At 47.8% G+C, this 15,433-nt stretch overlaps 1 protein-coding gene across 4 annotated transcripts in view; it reads left to right on the top strand.

The window, feature by feature from the left end:
• Nucleotides 1–12,085, top strand: part of PAK3 (p21 (RAC1) activated kinase 3) — a 198,896-nt gene extending 186,811 nt beyond the window's left edge. For all 4 annotated transcript variants that reach the window (XM_055817910.1, XM_005238245.4, XM_055817909.1 and 1 more), the window contains exons 10-15: nt 2,113–2,225; nt 3,086–3,203; nt 4,053–4,152; nt 4,591–4,787; nt 9,937–10,074; nt 11,621–12,085. In XM_055817910.1, the coding sequence (XP_055673885.1) occupies nt 2,113–2,225; nt 3,086–3,203; nt 4,053–4,152; nt 4,591–4,787; nt 9,937–10,074; nt 11,621–11,710 (756 nt within the window). In that variant the 3' untranslated portion in view covers nt 11,711–12,085. The remainder of the gene's footprint in view (nt 1–2,112; nt 2,226–3,085; nt 3,204–4,052; nt 4,153–4,590; nt 4,788–9,936; nt 10,075–11,620) is intronic.
• Nucleotides 12,086–15,433: the final 3,348 nt, after the last annotated feature.

The raw sequence follows: 15,433 nt of genomic DNA, 5'->3' as shown, positions 1-15,433 counted from the left end.
CTCTATACAATTTAACTCTTTAATTTACAGCATAAAAATTGACCTGTAGACCTGGCCATAGATTAGTTAGCAAAACAAATTGTTAAAATTTATAGGTCTGAGTAACAATGTATTATTTAATACATTACTATTAGTATTTTAATTATATTAAATATATAAATTATAAAAAATAAAATAAATATTAATTTATTAATAAATAATAAAGTAGTAATGAGAGGGCTCCGGAGAACCCTGGGGGTGGTCACAAATGTCCCTGTGGCAGGGAGGAATGAACAGCTTCAACACGTTGCTTAATTTTTGGACATTAATTTATTAACGACCAGAAAGAATGCAAGGAGGGAAGCAGTATCTTTCAGAGAAGGATACACTAGCTCTGTCTTAATTATTAAATATATTAATGCATCAACTAGCTGATGGAGGCTGCCATCATTCAGTCCCAATTTGCCTTAATCTCAGGTTCAGACAGTAATACTGTTTAGCATTTTTTCCATCATGCGTTTGATCTTCAAAGTATCATGAAAGACTTAATTAAGGAGAGTTCATGTTTAGGATGCGGTTTTGTGGTTTAGTCCTGCTGAAGCTGGTTGACACACACACACTGATGAGTGAGAAGGTGTGTATCGAGAGCAGAGGGCTAAACGATAACAGTCGTGTTTAGGACCGGTGTCAGCAATGGCCCGTTACAGCCCGTGAACTGGTCCCAGGGAAGCAGGAGCCAGGGGTGTGAGAAACAAATCCTGGAGGAAAGCAGCGTTAGCTCTGACGGCCCCTGTAGTGGTCGACTTAAAGTGGCATCTTAACATTCGTTTCCTTTTCCAAGCCAGAGTTTTTGAATGTATACAAACCCTGTCTGAAGAGCCTGGCTAGGAGACGAGGAGTGAGAGCGGAGGGGTGGTCTCTGGCGTGCCACGTCAGGAGTGGGACCAGGCGGGGGGAACTGGCCAAACTGCGTGTGGAGGGAGCGAGAGGCACCTTTAAATAGCCACAGGACCACGGTGCGTGTCGGGCAGTGGGGCTCTTCTGGGACCTCGAGGAAAGGTGGATTTGTAGGAGTCCTTGGCTGGAGCCGAGCTGGGTGGCAGGAGAGGGCTCAGCAAGGAGGCCGGGATGAAAAGCTCAAGGGGACACCGTGGCTGCCTGGGGGGAGATGGGACAGGGCAGAGGAGGCAGGAGGAGGCAGGATGGCTACAACGGTTCATAGCAAGGGGGACCGTATTAGTGATAAATGGACAAGGTGGTGTCTTGGAGAATCCTGTTGCTCTTTGGGGCCGCAGCTTAAGATTTCTGATTTATCGTTTCTGGCTGTCAGAAAATACATCTGAATCGTACTGGTAGTTTCTCATCCACCTGCAGTGCTGCGCTTTGTAACTGCTCTTAAATAGAGGTCTATAAGGGATCTAAAAGCCCCAAGCTCTGCTTATAACCCTGGGTGTATCCATAAAATACCACAGAATTGATTATTCTTTTTAAACCCAGAAAATAATTGCAAATTTAAACTGTTAAAGAATTTTATTTAGGGTTGCTAAATCAAAATTCAGGAAATTAGGAGGTGCTAGGATCGTTGGTTGTGGGTTTTTTGGTAACCTTAGCTATCTTTTTAGTATGGCATTTTATATGTAATGTACATATGTCTGTTCTTACGCAATCAAGTGAGTATCAGCAGTTGCTGTAACAATGATCAGTATATTTTTATATATTTTCACAGTAACACAATCACTTCCTGCTTGCAAAATGTGCATGAATAATAATAGTGGTGATAAACGAAGGCCATTTGAGAAGAACATGCATCTAGAGAGCGGTGTTAGAGATTTGTGGTTGATAGTTTAAAGACCATTTTTACGGATTTTACAAGGCAAAATGTATATGGCTCTGTGTCCTGTAACTAGCATCCAAGCTAGCAGAGGAATAGGGTGTTGTAATATAAGTTACTAATTTAATATATGTAATATGTTACTCTTATATTATATAATATGTAATATAAGTTACTCATATGTCTAATAACAAGACACTTTGGCACAGCTCTGCTGTGTCGTTCCAAAACCACTCACTCCCTGTTCATTCTGATCTTGTGCAACAGACTGCTCAAGTTAATGGGTTTCAATGTCATTTTAGGTGGCCATAAAGCAAATGAATCTCCAACAACAGCCCAAAAAGGAACTAATTATTAATGAAATCCTGGTCATGAGGGAAAATAAGAACCCCAATATTGTTAACTACTTAGACAGGTAAGTATTTCAGGTATTAACCATGTTCATTTATATGCTGCAAACTAAAGAATAAAAGAAAACTTTGGTCACTGGCAGCAAATTGACCTCTTTATTATTTATCTACTCATATACAATGCATGGGAGGAGATTACTTTTTGTCTGCAATAATCTTTTCTGGCATACATAGTTTGAAGACTGTTTTCAAAAGCTGGATCAGCTATATCTTACTAAAACAACAGCCTGTAAGTTCACTACCTCCATGTTGTTTGGTTGGGTTTTGGTTTGTTTTTTGAAGTTGATCATATTTTCTGTGTCTTGTGATAAGTCCTGATAAATCATCATAGAAATTATTTCCCTTGGGCTGTTCCCACAATTTTCCACTGCTGTGGATGCCAGGAAGACTAGGTTCTTGTTTCCAGAAATACATAATTTGCCAGTTTTTATTTTTTTTTCCTATTTCTGAATGTATTTTATGTAAGATTTTCCAAACTGTTGACCAATTTCTGTCCTCAGTGGTACACACCCTTGTACCATGGACAACTGAAAGCTGTGTGGCCTTGTTCCTGGAGTTAGTAACTGAATTTATGTGTTGTGATGATGAACCAGATGATGTTATAGGTCCTGGTTCAAGATTTATCTTTGCTGTTACTCAACTGCATTTTTCAGTTGCTTGCCATCTAAGATGTCTAATTTTTCACTTGTGTGCCTTTCTCATTTAGACTGCACAGATTCTAAGTACTGTAATAGCCAAGGAATGTCTATTTGTTTTATTCTGTCTTCATTTAAATTGACCTGGAAACAAAAATCAACTGTAGTCTTTTCCATAAGGTAATTTAGCTATGCACGTTCATCTTAATGCCATTGTTTTCTTCTTTCAGCTACCTAGTTGGTGATGAGCTCTGGGTGGTTATGGAATACTTGGCTGGAGGCTCTTTAACCGATGTCGTTACGGAGACATGTATGGATGAAGGACAGATAGCTGCTGTCTGCAGGGAGGTAAGGGGTCCCACATGGGCTTCTGATGACTTGGGACGGGATGGTACTTCTGAACAGGTGGTAAGAACGTGAGTGATTTCATGTTCAGAGCTGTTTCTGTGTTGTTTTTATAATACGGAGAAGAAAGCATCTGAAGTGGACTGCCTGCCGGTATCACTGCACTTATTGTACCCTGTAGTTATATTCTTATATACTGTTACTGTATTTCTTTTTTATTTGTTTATATATTTTTTTTTTATTTTTACTATTCCCAACTTTGCCTCTTTAAACCTTTGCCTGGAGCATGTCTATACTGCATTCCTTGCCTGTAAAAGCAAACATGCTGGTTGCAGAATTATTTTAAAATAATAACAAAGAAAAACAGAGGCTAATTTATCACAGCTCTCAGCTTAGAAGGATAGAGTTCCACCCAAAATGGTGTTTGCTTCTGAAAAATGACTAACATGCTACTTTCAAATCTGCTGTAGAACCTAACAATAAAATCTTTGTCATGCAACCTCCCACCTGAAAGTGATCCACTTTGTACGGAAGGAAGGGACTTTTTGGCAAACAATGGTGTTTCATGTGGATGGAGATAGCACATTCATTGCAGCAGCAGTCATTCTGTCTGTGCTTTCAGGGGATAGTCTGTAACAATAAGTGACATTTCTCTTTCAGAAGCTAATATGCCTTCGTTTAGAAAGTTATTACTCTAATAGTTGAAGCAGCAAGTCATTCCTCTTGACAGCACAATATTCTGCCATTACTCACAATTCATCTAGAAATTAAATCTTTTAGAGCCATTTCCTTTCTTGTGTGATGAAATCAGGTCATTAATTTTTACCCTCGTGTTTCTTTTTTATCTACCAGTGCCTGCAAGCGCTGGATTTCCTTCATTCAAACCAAGTGATTCACAGAGACATCAAAAGTGACAATATTCTTCTCGGAATGGACGGATCTGTCAAATTGAGTAGGTATTCTTGGTCGGGCGCAGGGTTCCCAGGACGTGGCGTTGGTGCTGCTTTTGACTGACTGCCAGTTACCCAAAAGCGATGCCTGTGCTAGCGCACTGACCACTGCTACGAGCTAAGAGCACAGTACCAGCGTGCAGAGAGGTGTAAAAAGGAAAAGGTGTAAAGAGTTGGCTTTGGTTTGTCTGCGTCCCTTCCGGAGAGAGGAAGTTGCAGTCTAAAGCTTCAAGTGAATAAAAGCCACTGCATGAAACTTGAGGGGTTTTTAAGTGGCCAATTCAGGATTTCCTTGGCTACAGCACTGAGTAAACAGAGCGTGGCCACGTTTCCAGATAGATTCAACAACGCTTTCACAGGCACGTAGTGGGAATTTTTTTTTTTTTTTGCTTGGTTCTACAATTCAAGCTGGCTTTAACAACACTTGTTTTTCTCCTCAGCTGATTTTGGCTTCTGTGCTCAGATCACCCCTGAGCAGAGTAAACGGAGCACAATGGTTGGGACTCCTTACTGGATGGCACCAGAGGTGGTGACAAGAAAAGCGTACGGCCCCAAAGTGGACATCTGGTCACTTGGGATCATGGCAATAGAAATGGTGGAAGGAGAACCTCCTTACCTTAATGAAAATCCTCTCAGGGTAAGGTGCATATAAGATCTGGTACCACTGTGGTTCTAACCTGTCCCATGTTTTGTCTCCCATGAGACAAGGTTCCAGAAACATCAGCACGAGCTGGTTCTGCTGAGGGCCACTTCCCCGAGTGTCGCTGGAGCGTATCCCCGTGTCCCGTAGCTTAGGTTATGTCGGTGGGAGAACCTCAGAAGTGACATGTAGCCCGTTCAGAACAACGGTGCTTGAAAGTTCCCGTATGGTTTTTGAACTCTTTGAGCTGTATCTCTGAATGGCAGGAATTTTTCAGTGGCACGTTTCTCCGGTTGGGGAGTTTTTACGAAAACCATTTCAACTCTATCTGCAGGCAGGGGAGCCTTCAAACTCAGATCAGAGCCTTTCCAGAAGTGTCACTAGTTAGAGCAATGCCATAGTTATTTATTACCAAATACATGCCTGAAAGTATGTTTATGCACAGATACTTGTAGTAAACTAATGCATTTTTCATGTTTTGAAGTCGTCATTGTTCCTTAAAATGAAATGACCAGTTCTTAGACCAAATAAGAGTGTAATAGTGGAGGAATGTATGCCAAGATAAAACCTCATGGCTGATGGCTGAAAGGAAGTCAAAATGCTGCACAGTTAATTCCTGATAGGATGCAGCAATTTATGAGGAAATTAATTTTGACTTACCTGTATACATACATGATTTCTGTTAAGGTTAAAATTAAAATAGAGCATGACCTTTAGCTTTTCTCACAGCAGTAAAGCTGCGTGCTGTCTGGCCTGCGGACCCCAGACTCTGTACTGCCAGCTGAAAAACGGGCAGGATTAAATCCTCAGCCGTACTGCTTAAGAAAGGAACAAAAAAATTACACAAATTTCAGTCTTCCGCTGGCTTTGAAAAAAGCTTCCTGGGTTTTCTTGGAAGACCTGGTTTGGTTGGTGCCTTGGGGTTGTGGTTTCAGCAGTGTGTCACCTCGCAAGGGTGGGTGAGGAGCAGGGAGGTTTGGGTTCGGGCTGTGCTGAGGGAGCACAGTGCACCGTAGCCGGCAGGGTGGCAGCAGCCCAGATTTACCAGCATGGGCTTTTGCACATCACCAGCTTTGCTTCAGTTTCCTGCAAAGAGAGGACCCCATGTTCCACTTGCTTCCATGGAAGACCCTCACAAAAAAAATTCCCAGGTGGCCAAGGTGGCCAACAGCACCCTGGCTTGTCACCAAAACGTGGCCAGCAGGAGCTGGGCAGTGACCATCACCCTGCGCTCAGCGCTGATGAGACTGCACCTCAAATCCTGGGTTCAGTTTGGGCCCCTCAGGGCAGGAGGGACATTGAGGTGCTGGAGCGTGTCCAGGGCTGGGGAAGGGGCTGGAGAACAAGTCTTAACTCAGGAACAGCTGGGGGAGCTGGGGGGTGTAGCCTGGAGGAGAGGTGGCTCAGAGGGGACCTTATTGTTCCCTACAGCTCCCTGACAGGGGGGTGTAGGCGGGGGGGGGGGTCGGTCTCTTCTCCCAGATAACGAGCAACAGGACAAGAGGAAATGACCTCAGGTGACACCAGGGGAGGTTTAGATTGGACATTAGGAAAAACTTCTTCACAGAAAAGGTGGTCAAGCCCTGGGTCAGGCTGCCCAGGGAGGTGGTGGAGTCACCATCCCTGGAGGTGTTTAAAAGGTGTGTAGATGTGGAGCTTAGTGACAGGGTTTAGTGGTGGCCTTGGCAGTGCAGGGGTAATGGTTGGACTTGATGATCTCAAGGGGTTTTTTCCAACTGTGAAGAACAGATGAAGATAGTTAGCATTACTGGTTTAGGTGTTGAAAGTTCCCTGCTTCCTTAACCTCAGATGTTGACCAGGGCTCCTTGAGAAGCCTCAGGTCAACTTCTTATCTTTGACCAAATTCACGTCCAGCTGTTCCTGCTTTTACCCAGATTATCTGAGGTGCTTTTTTTCTCTGTACATGCCTCATCTCTGGCTGGAGTTAAGATCAACTTGAACCCCTAAGAAAGGCATCTTCAGGTGTCTGAGTAAAATTGCAGTAGGTTAAAATCAGGCACCTGAAGTCAGTACTGTCTGTACCAGCTTCCTGGACTCTTGCAGAGGTTGTTGCTCTTGCGCTGGGAGCAGTGAACAGCTTGTGATGGACCACCTGCAGTCCTCCTGTTACCGGGGGGTTTAATTAAGGTAAATCCACCCCAGCAGGGACAGGATCCATCAGCTGTTGTGTGTGGAATCGGAGACTTCAGTGAGAGGTCTTGCTCTCACCAAGCAAGACTTGGTTTTACAGCTAAGTTTTTAAGCTGATGGAACAGCAATTTTTTAGGTGATGGAACACAGTTGTTGGGTTTAATAGTCACGTTTAGACCATGTTCAGGGAATTCTGCAAAGCCTGGAAACAATAGGATGCTTTTTCATTTTTGTGAATGATTGTTTTAGTAATGGAAGGCACTCAGGAGATCCAGTTACTGACATTTAATTTAAATACATAATAAATTACAAGGGCATTAAAGGATCATTAATCATAAAGTTAGCAACAATCTTAATATAGATGCATTTATTGTTTTTTCATGTGTAGAGCAAATGCATCCCACGTTGCTCGGGTTCTTTCCAGCCTACGCAGAACTCAAGGAATGGACTATTTTCCAGCCTGGAGTGGCCTGGATATTTCTGTGATGGTGTTTGTTTTCTCTCACTGTGATTTCCTTCCATCAGGCATATGCCTAGGGCCTGAGGGACAAACACTGGTGGGATAAATATCCTTGGAAATGCAGGTTGGAACTCCCCAGTTTCAGTTAAAAAAAACAAAACAGAAAAACACAAACAAACCAAACTAAGCATTTCTGTTTGCTTTCTCATTTATTAACCTCAGCACATCAGTTTTCCTCCAAACTGTAGCATATTTTCCAAATACCGTGGATCTTCTATAGTTTCAGGCTTCTAGACCATCTGTATGTTGTTCTGTCTGTATCTGGGTGGCCTGGATGACTTTAGGATATCATTTTCACAGAGTGCGGCTGTAATTGTATGCTGAATCCTTTCTTGTTTCTTGGTATGTTAAACGAATGAATGAGCTTATTGCCCCTCTGCAGCTACTGCAAACATTTATTTCCTTTGTACTGGACTGGTTTTCTTTGCCATCTGTATCATAGGAAACCAAAAGATACATGATAAGAAGGTACTTCAGCTTCCTGTAGACCTTTTTCTGTTGTTGTAGAAATACTCAGGAGGTGCAGTACCTAGCTAAAGATGGCTCTTCCTCATGATTCATGTTCTGTGAAGAAATGAGCAAGTAAAAGAGCTCCAGTAGTCCTGGAACTCCTGATTTGCAGTCAGGTGAACATAGCTGGAATAAAAATTCCAAGGGCGACATCAGTGCTGTGTTCCTTTACCCCAGGAGAAACGCCATCCCTCGGGTAGCACGATGGGAGTGTAGTGAGGGCAGGCACTTCAGCTCACCACCGTGTCCAGTGGCTGAGATCAGCTGCAGGTGGACAGGGTAAGGCTGATTTTGTGACATTTATGCTGTGGGAAAAGTAAAGAAGCTTCCTTTTATTGTTTTTACTCTAGGATAGTTCTTTTGCCTTTTTAGGCTTGGAAATTTTCCTCTGTATTTAAGAGGATAATAGCAAAGTCAGTTTGGTCACAATCTGTTTAAACACCAGTAGTGCAGAGCTGTTACTATCACGGAAGACTCTCAGGCCTATTTCTATTTTTATTGCTCTATATTTCAGACGTATTCTACAAGTTTGAATAGTTCAAAATGTTTGTCTTTTTAAATAACATCTTGCAAAAGCAGAATGAGCTGATCTCTCTGGCTTCTCGGCACGTTAGGCCTTGGGTATGAGTGCACCGCACTGGATAATGCTCACCTTAGGTTTTGCAAAATTATGTTCTAGTTCCTTGGCCTGAGGAGTATCAGGAAGGGCTTGCAAAGCTGCGTGGACACCGCCAGCTGAATGGAAGCGAGCATCCTTGGCTTTGCTCAAGAAACTTAAGCTTAGGTTGAGCTAGATGCTCTCAAGGAGGAGAAAGGCTGGAATTTTCAGGTGTCTGGGTAGGCTGTGTGCACAGGTCTGCGCTCAGACAAGCAGCTGGATGTTTGTGCACATCATGGTGGGGAACCCACAGAGGACTCGACCCTTACCACAGACGGAGCCCCCCCGTTCTCAGATCGCACACTGCTCTGGGTTAAAACAGCGGGTGTGGGAGATGAGCTGCCCCCTTGTTCTTCTCACTGGGAAGCTTGCCTGAAACGTGACGATTGCAGTTGAAAGGCACCGTAGTCTGCGCTGCTGCTTGTCCGTGTTTGCTGAAATACTTGGTGGATGTATCTCATAGACCGAGCCGCTTTCTCCGTGTCACCAAGCCAGCTTTCAGTAACCAGCTATCAAAACCTCCCATAGCTTTTCTGGCAACTTCTGGGATGGGGACAGCATTAATGTAGTTACTTGAGTATCAAAATTCATGCAGGGTTACCAGAGGGGTGGGATTACTCACTTTTCTGATTGGACCATTAAAAGTTTTTTTCTTTTACTAATAAATGAAGCTGATCTGGAATTTGGAGACTGCTGAAAGACACAGATGCAAGTGGCTCCTGTCTGCCCAATTATGCATTTTCTTCGTAATATATTTGTGCATGCAACTTAGGTGTCTGTGTTGAAAATGAGGTTCCAGATGGTTTTGTTTCTTTATCCAAGGAGTAAGCTGATGGATTTACCTTTTTTTTTTCATCCGGTTACCATTTTTATCAAGAACAGAGCGAAGAACTTGGCTACCTTTGATTTATGGAAAACTGTACTTTAGGCACCAGTGAGCACTGCAGAGATGGATTTTATGTAATAATACTTTGAAATAATACAGTTAGACCAAATTCACTCTTTAAAATAGCCTGTAAAGCTAGTGTCGATACTTGGAGAAGCAAAATGTGCTTTTGCTGATGTAGTTCATACTAACTAGGTCAGCCAATGAAATCGGCCGTCAAGGCGAGATCATTTTGATGTTAGAATAGCTGTGGCCGCATCAAGGGTCGTTGGGTTTTTTTGTTGGCATAGAAAAATCATTCCTAACCCTCTATGAGGGAAGAAACTGCCATTGGAGACTGGACCTTAAAAAAAATGGTGTCTGTATGAGCAGTTTGGATATGAAAGAAACCGGTGGGATCTCCCCTTTCCTTTTTCTGCAGGCGCTGTATCTGATAGCTACAAATGGGACACCAGAGCTGCAGAACCCCGAGCGACTGTCCGCTGTGTTTCGTGACTTCCTAAACTGCTGCCTGGAGATGGATGTGGACAGGCGAGGATCTGCCAAGGAGCTTCTGCAGGTAAAACGCGAAGCAGCTGCAAGTGAAACCGCTGTGCTATGTGACGGTTTTCTCATCAGCTAAATTCGAAGGTGACAGGTGGAACCCCCTCGTATTAGTCTCTAGTCTTGATGCTTTGCAAATGAAAAATAAGTAGGATCGTAGAATGGTTTGGGCTGGAAGGGACCTTTAAAGGCCATCTAGTCCAGCCCCCCTGCAGTGGGCAGGGACCTCTTCAACTACATCTGGCTGCTCAGAGCCCCGTCCAACCTGACCCTGAATGTTTCCAGGGATCTACCATTTTTAGGGGCAACCTGTTCCACTGTTTCACCACCCTCGTCATAAAAAATGTCCTCCTTGGATCTAATCTCAGTCTGCCCTCTTTCAGCTTAAAACCATTACCCCTTGCCCTGTCGCAGCAGGTGCTGCTAAAAAGTCTGTCCCCATCTTCCTGATAGGCCCCTTAGGTACTGCAAGGCTGCAGTGAGGTCTCCCTGGAGCCCTCTCCTCTCCAGGCTGAACAACCCCAGCTCTCAGCCTTTCCTCACAGCAGAGCTGCTCCAGCCCTCTCAGCATTTTCCTGGCCCAATTGTGTATTTTGGTGGTATAATCAGTTTTACAGGGTGGCAAAATAACCAAAGTGGAACGATACCAGGCACGGAGGCCTGGCCTGGGTTTGTGACTGCCATGCACGGCCACAGCCAGGGAGGTGACCACGGCAGTCACAGCCCGGCGGTCAGAGGGCTGGCTGTGGGAAGGAGGGGTGCTGTGGGTGCTCAGTGTGAGCATCAGAGGGGCCCCGGCTGTCCGTCCTGCCCCACTCTCAGAGGTTTCTGCCACTGGGCCCCACTTGGGGAGGTTTCTGCCGCCGAAACAGGGACAGCTGAGCGGGACTTGTCACAGCTCCACTTGCCGCCTGGCACAGCCGAGTGAATGAGAACCGCTACAGGTTTGCTGCCAGGTTTTGTGGCAGATCGGGAGCTGCAGAACGTGCCACTTGGCTGTCCCTGCAGCGAAGGTGCCAGCCGGCGCAGGAGGGGCAGGGCAGGGGGTGGCAGACACTGCTCTCACTGCAACCCAGAGCTGAGTCCATCAGCACTCTGTCACTTGTCCCCCTGCTCCTGTCTCGGTGCTGAAAACCTGCACCTCAGTGGCCTCCAGAACAGCACGTGGGCCTGAATGCTGCTGGGATAAACATTTCCTACAGGCATTGGCATTCCCCGAGGAATGGCTTACACCCTTTGTCTTTTTTTGACAACTAAAATAGCCCGTGTCTTTAGGAGTAAGCATTTTGAGTTCCCTGAAAGGAACAAGGCCCTGGGACAGAAAGCAACGTTCCCACGGCGCTGGGAGCACAAATCCTAGCAAGCTGGAGACACCGTGCTAAATGGATTAATAGCATTATGGGTCATGTTTGCCCGTGACAGCAAGGTGCTGGACGTGGAGATGCAGGTGGTCCCCTCAGCCCTGTTTCTGCGTATTCCTGGTAACCAGAGGAACACTGCTTGAGCCTGTGAGTAACTGAGTTTGGAAAGTAATAGCTCATTTCTTTTTCTCCTTTGGGCAGCATCCATTTTTAAAATTAGCCAAGCCTCTCTCCAGCCTGACTCCACTGATCATTGCAGCAAAGGAAGCGATTAAGAACAGCAGCCGCTAGCGCTTCAGGCCGGCTTTCTCCCATGCAGACTTTCATTCTCAGAGCATTCTCAGAGCAGGACTGAGAACGAAAACTCTGTAAAACCTCAACTCTTGTGCTGTGGGACAGATGGACGAATGAACAAACCAACGGTCATGGTCATGGTGGTAGGAGGGAGAACAGCCCAGTCCCACCTGCTTTCTGGCTCCTTAATTTATTTCTAAGATTACACAGGGCTTAAGACAGAGGTAATGACCGAAAAAGCTTTGCTGCCTCGATTATTTCCAAGGTAAAGCAAATTCAGTTGGAAGATTCCCTTCCTTCTCACCATTTGAATAAGCTGTATGTTCACTTTTAAATTGTCAGTTGTTTCTTAAAGATGGAAAGTTCCTTTTATGTTGTTATTTCTTTTGGTTTGTTTTTTTTTCAAGGGGAGGGGGGATTTATTTTTTTTTTGGTATGGTTTGGGATTGGAGAAGGATCTCCTTCATTCATAAACTCCAGACTGCACTGCCTTTTGAACACAGCCCACTCACTGGTATTTATTTGCCCAGTCATGGTACTTCTAGCTGAGGAAGAAAGAGAAATTGCATTTCCAATCAAAACCAAATCAAGAGTGGGGCAGGCAAAACATCCTGTTGAGATACAGGCTTTCAACTGTGAATAGATAGTGTTTCAGTTCTTGACAATTTGATTTGTATAACTAATTGTAAACTGTTTGCCTGGATGAGAGTCTTAGTAAAACGAAAAAGCAGAAAGATCAGTCAGTGTGCTCAGAAAGGGCTTGTCTGATGCAAAGCTGAAGGAGAAATGTGAGGTGAGAGCGGGCCCAGCCTTGCCTGGTGCTGAGCCCCAGCCGGCCCCTCGCACAGCACAGAGCAGCCTCAGCATCCGCACACCCAGGCTGGGAGAAGGCGCTTGCAGCAGCAAGCGGCAGCCGAGGGACACCGGGTGCTGGCCTCTCCCTGGGACCCGACTGACACCCCCGTCCGAGCCAGACTGCAGCAGGCTGCTCCCGAGGTGGATCGCAGCCGCGCTGTGAAATGCGCAGGCCAGTGGCGTGAGCCATCGCGAGTCTGGGCAGGAGCAGAGAAGAAGGGCAAAACAGCTGAGTGGCAGCGTCGCTTCCGAGGATGCCTGCTCTCCTGGTCGTCTTGTAGCTCCTGGGAAAGGTTAGTAGTGTCTGCGCTGCCCTCGGTAGAGGGGGAGGACTGGGCTGCTCCCAGGCTCACGCAAGGTGAGTGTCCTTTGGGCACGCAGGTTCTGCCATGGAAACTGAGGCTGGCGCGGTGCGTGACGGCTCCCGCGGTTGGGATCTGCGTCAGCCAGTGCAGCAGGCGGCTCTGGAAGCAAGCGCATTGAAACCTGGAGTCCTGCGCTGAGCGAGAGCGATGCAGAGTGGATTGTGGAGCCGCTCAGAGGCATCGAGCCAGCCTGCGCCTGCTGTCCTGCGCACAGCAAGCACTGCTGAGTGCAGCTCCGAGCTGCCGGGGAGGGGGAATCCTGGATGTGACTGAGGGTTGTGCTTGACTAGTCAGCTGATTTGTAAGGGAGCAGAGGATTTTAAGTATGCAATTTGTGTTTTATTTATTCATTTCTGAAAGATGCAGTGTGGGTTCACCCAGAAAAAGCATTTGCATGGAGTATTGCTGTATTTCTGTAGTACAAAGCCCTTCAAAACAGCAATTGAAACAACACCCACCCATTGGGGGGCGGGGGGGTGGGGGGGTGGGGGGAGGGGGAGAGTAAACCAGCTTTCTGCTGTAGATCTTCCTGTTCAGGCCCAGTCCTACAAAGCAGCCTTCAAGGGACTGACCACCTTTGTGGTTTGCCAATAAGAATGAAAGATGCTTGGGCTGTTCTTGAATTAGGCCATCGGCTTGTTTGGCTTTGGCTTCTTACTCGGTTCCAGTCTCTGTGTTGCAACTGCCACTCGTACTGCCCGCCGGCCTGCCCTCGTGGCGCTGCCCGTCCCGCCGCTTTGGCTGAGGCAGCGGACGGAGGTCGATGCCCCGTGATATGAATTAACCGTTCCTGATTTCCTGGGGAGCACAGCAGCTCTGATTTTTCAGGTGCCCAAACACCCTGCCAAAGCCGGCATCTTTGCTTTCCCAGGCGGGGGGGAACGTGGGGGGGACAGAGCTGCCAGCGACCCGCGGCTTGTGCGGCAGCGGCTGAGACCTGGGGCCGGCAGCGATGGCAGCCAAGCCCCCCCCCCGGATAAAAGAAACCCCCTGGGCACGCTGCAGCGGAGCAGAGCTGGGGGGTCTGCGCCCAGGCAGGGGAGCTGCTCCACTCGGTCACGCAGTGCGGGGGGGGTGAGCAGGCTGAGGGGTATCGGAGGCTGCGGGGGGGCTGCTGGAATCGCACCCTCCCTTCCCAGACAGGCCCGACAGGCGGGCAGGGCGTGCGGTGCGGAGGATTCCCTGCCCCCTCCACCTGGCTGAACACCGACTTATGGGGTAGTGGGACTTACGGGGTAGTGGGCAACGGCAGCGAGTTCCCGCCTGGTGCGGCGGCTGCGCCCCCGCTGGGCTGCCCACCCGCCCCGCTGCCCTGGCACAGCGGGAACGGGGCTCTGCCAGCGGAACCGAGCGCGGTGGGGCCCTGCGGTGGGTGCAGCACAGCAGAGGGGGATGGGCCAGGAGGTTCCTGGAGCGTGTGGAGACGTCCCGACCCACTGTGAGCCGGGGAAGGCACCCGCGGTACCCGTTGTTGGTGAACGGAGGAGGGCTGGTGGGCGATGTGGTGGCCGGAGGCCGTCTTGGGCACAGCGATCGTGAGGTGCTGGAGGTTTTGATTCTCAGAGAAGTAGGGAGGGGGCGGCAGAACCGCTGCCCTGGGCTGCCAGAGGGGAGACTTCGGCCTGTTGAGGAGCCTGGCTGACAGCGTCCCTGCGGGGGCAGCCCTGAAGGGCCAAGGGGTCCAGGATGGTCGGTCGTTCTTCAAGGAGATCTTCAAGGTGCAGGAGTGGGGTGTCCCCTGTGCTGACAGCCAGTGGGGAAGAAGAGCGGCCTGGCTCAACAGAGCTTTGGCTGGAACTTGGCAAAAACAGAGTGTATGACCTGTGGAGGAAGGGGCAGGCAGCTCAGGAGGACCACAAGGGCGTTGTGAGTTGTGCAGGGAGAAGATCAGAGGGGCCAAAGCCCAACTAGAACTTAATCTGGCTACTGCCATAAAACACAATAGAAAATGTTTCTGTAAATACGTTAACAGCAAGAGGAGGGCTAATGAGGATCTCCGTCCTTTATTGGATGCGGGGGGAAATGCGGTGACAAAGGTTGAGGTACTTCATGCCATCCCTGCCTCAGGCTTTTGATAGACCAGTTGTTCTCGGGGTACCCGCGCTGGAAGACGGGGGCGGGGAGCAGAATGAAGCCCCACGAGAGGCAGGTCCTGCCTGACAAACCTGAGACACTTGTGTGACAAGTGCCCCACTTAGTGGGTGGGGGAAAGGCTGTGGCTGGTGTCTGCCGGGGCCTTCACAAAGCCTTTGGCACCGTCTGCCACAGCATCTCCTGGAGACACCGGCTGCCCGTGGCAGGTGTGCTCTGCGCTGGGCTAAGAGCTGGCTGGGCGGCCGGGCAGAGCGTGGTGGGGGATGGGGTGACATCGTGCTGGCGGGGGCACACGGGGTGTCCCCAGGGCTCAGCGCTGGGGCTGGTCCCATTTAGTATTGTTACCAGTGATCTGGGTGAGGGGACTGAGGGTCCCCCTGGGCACGTTTGCAGGTGCCACCCGGCT

The sequence above is a fragment of the Falco peregrinus genome, chromosome 13 (genome assembly GCF_023634155.1).
Source record: "Falco peregrinus isolate bFalPer1 chromosome 13, bFalPer1.pri, whole genome shotgun sequence".
Taxonomy (NCBI): domain Eukaryota; kingdom Metazoa; phylum Chordata; class Aves; order Falconiformes; family Falconidae; genus Falco; species Falco peregrinus.
The sequence above is the reverse complement of the archived record's forward strand: the minus strand, read 5'-3'. Positions and strand labels throughout refer to the sequence as shown.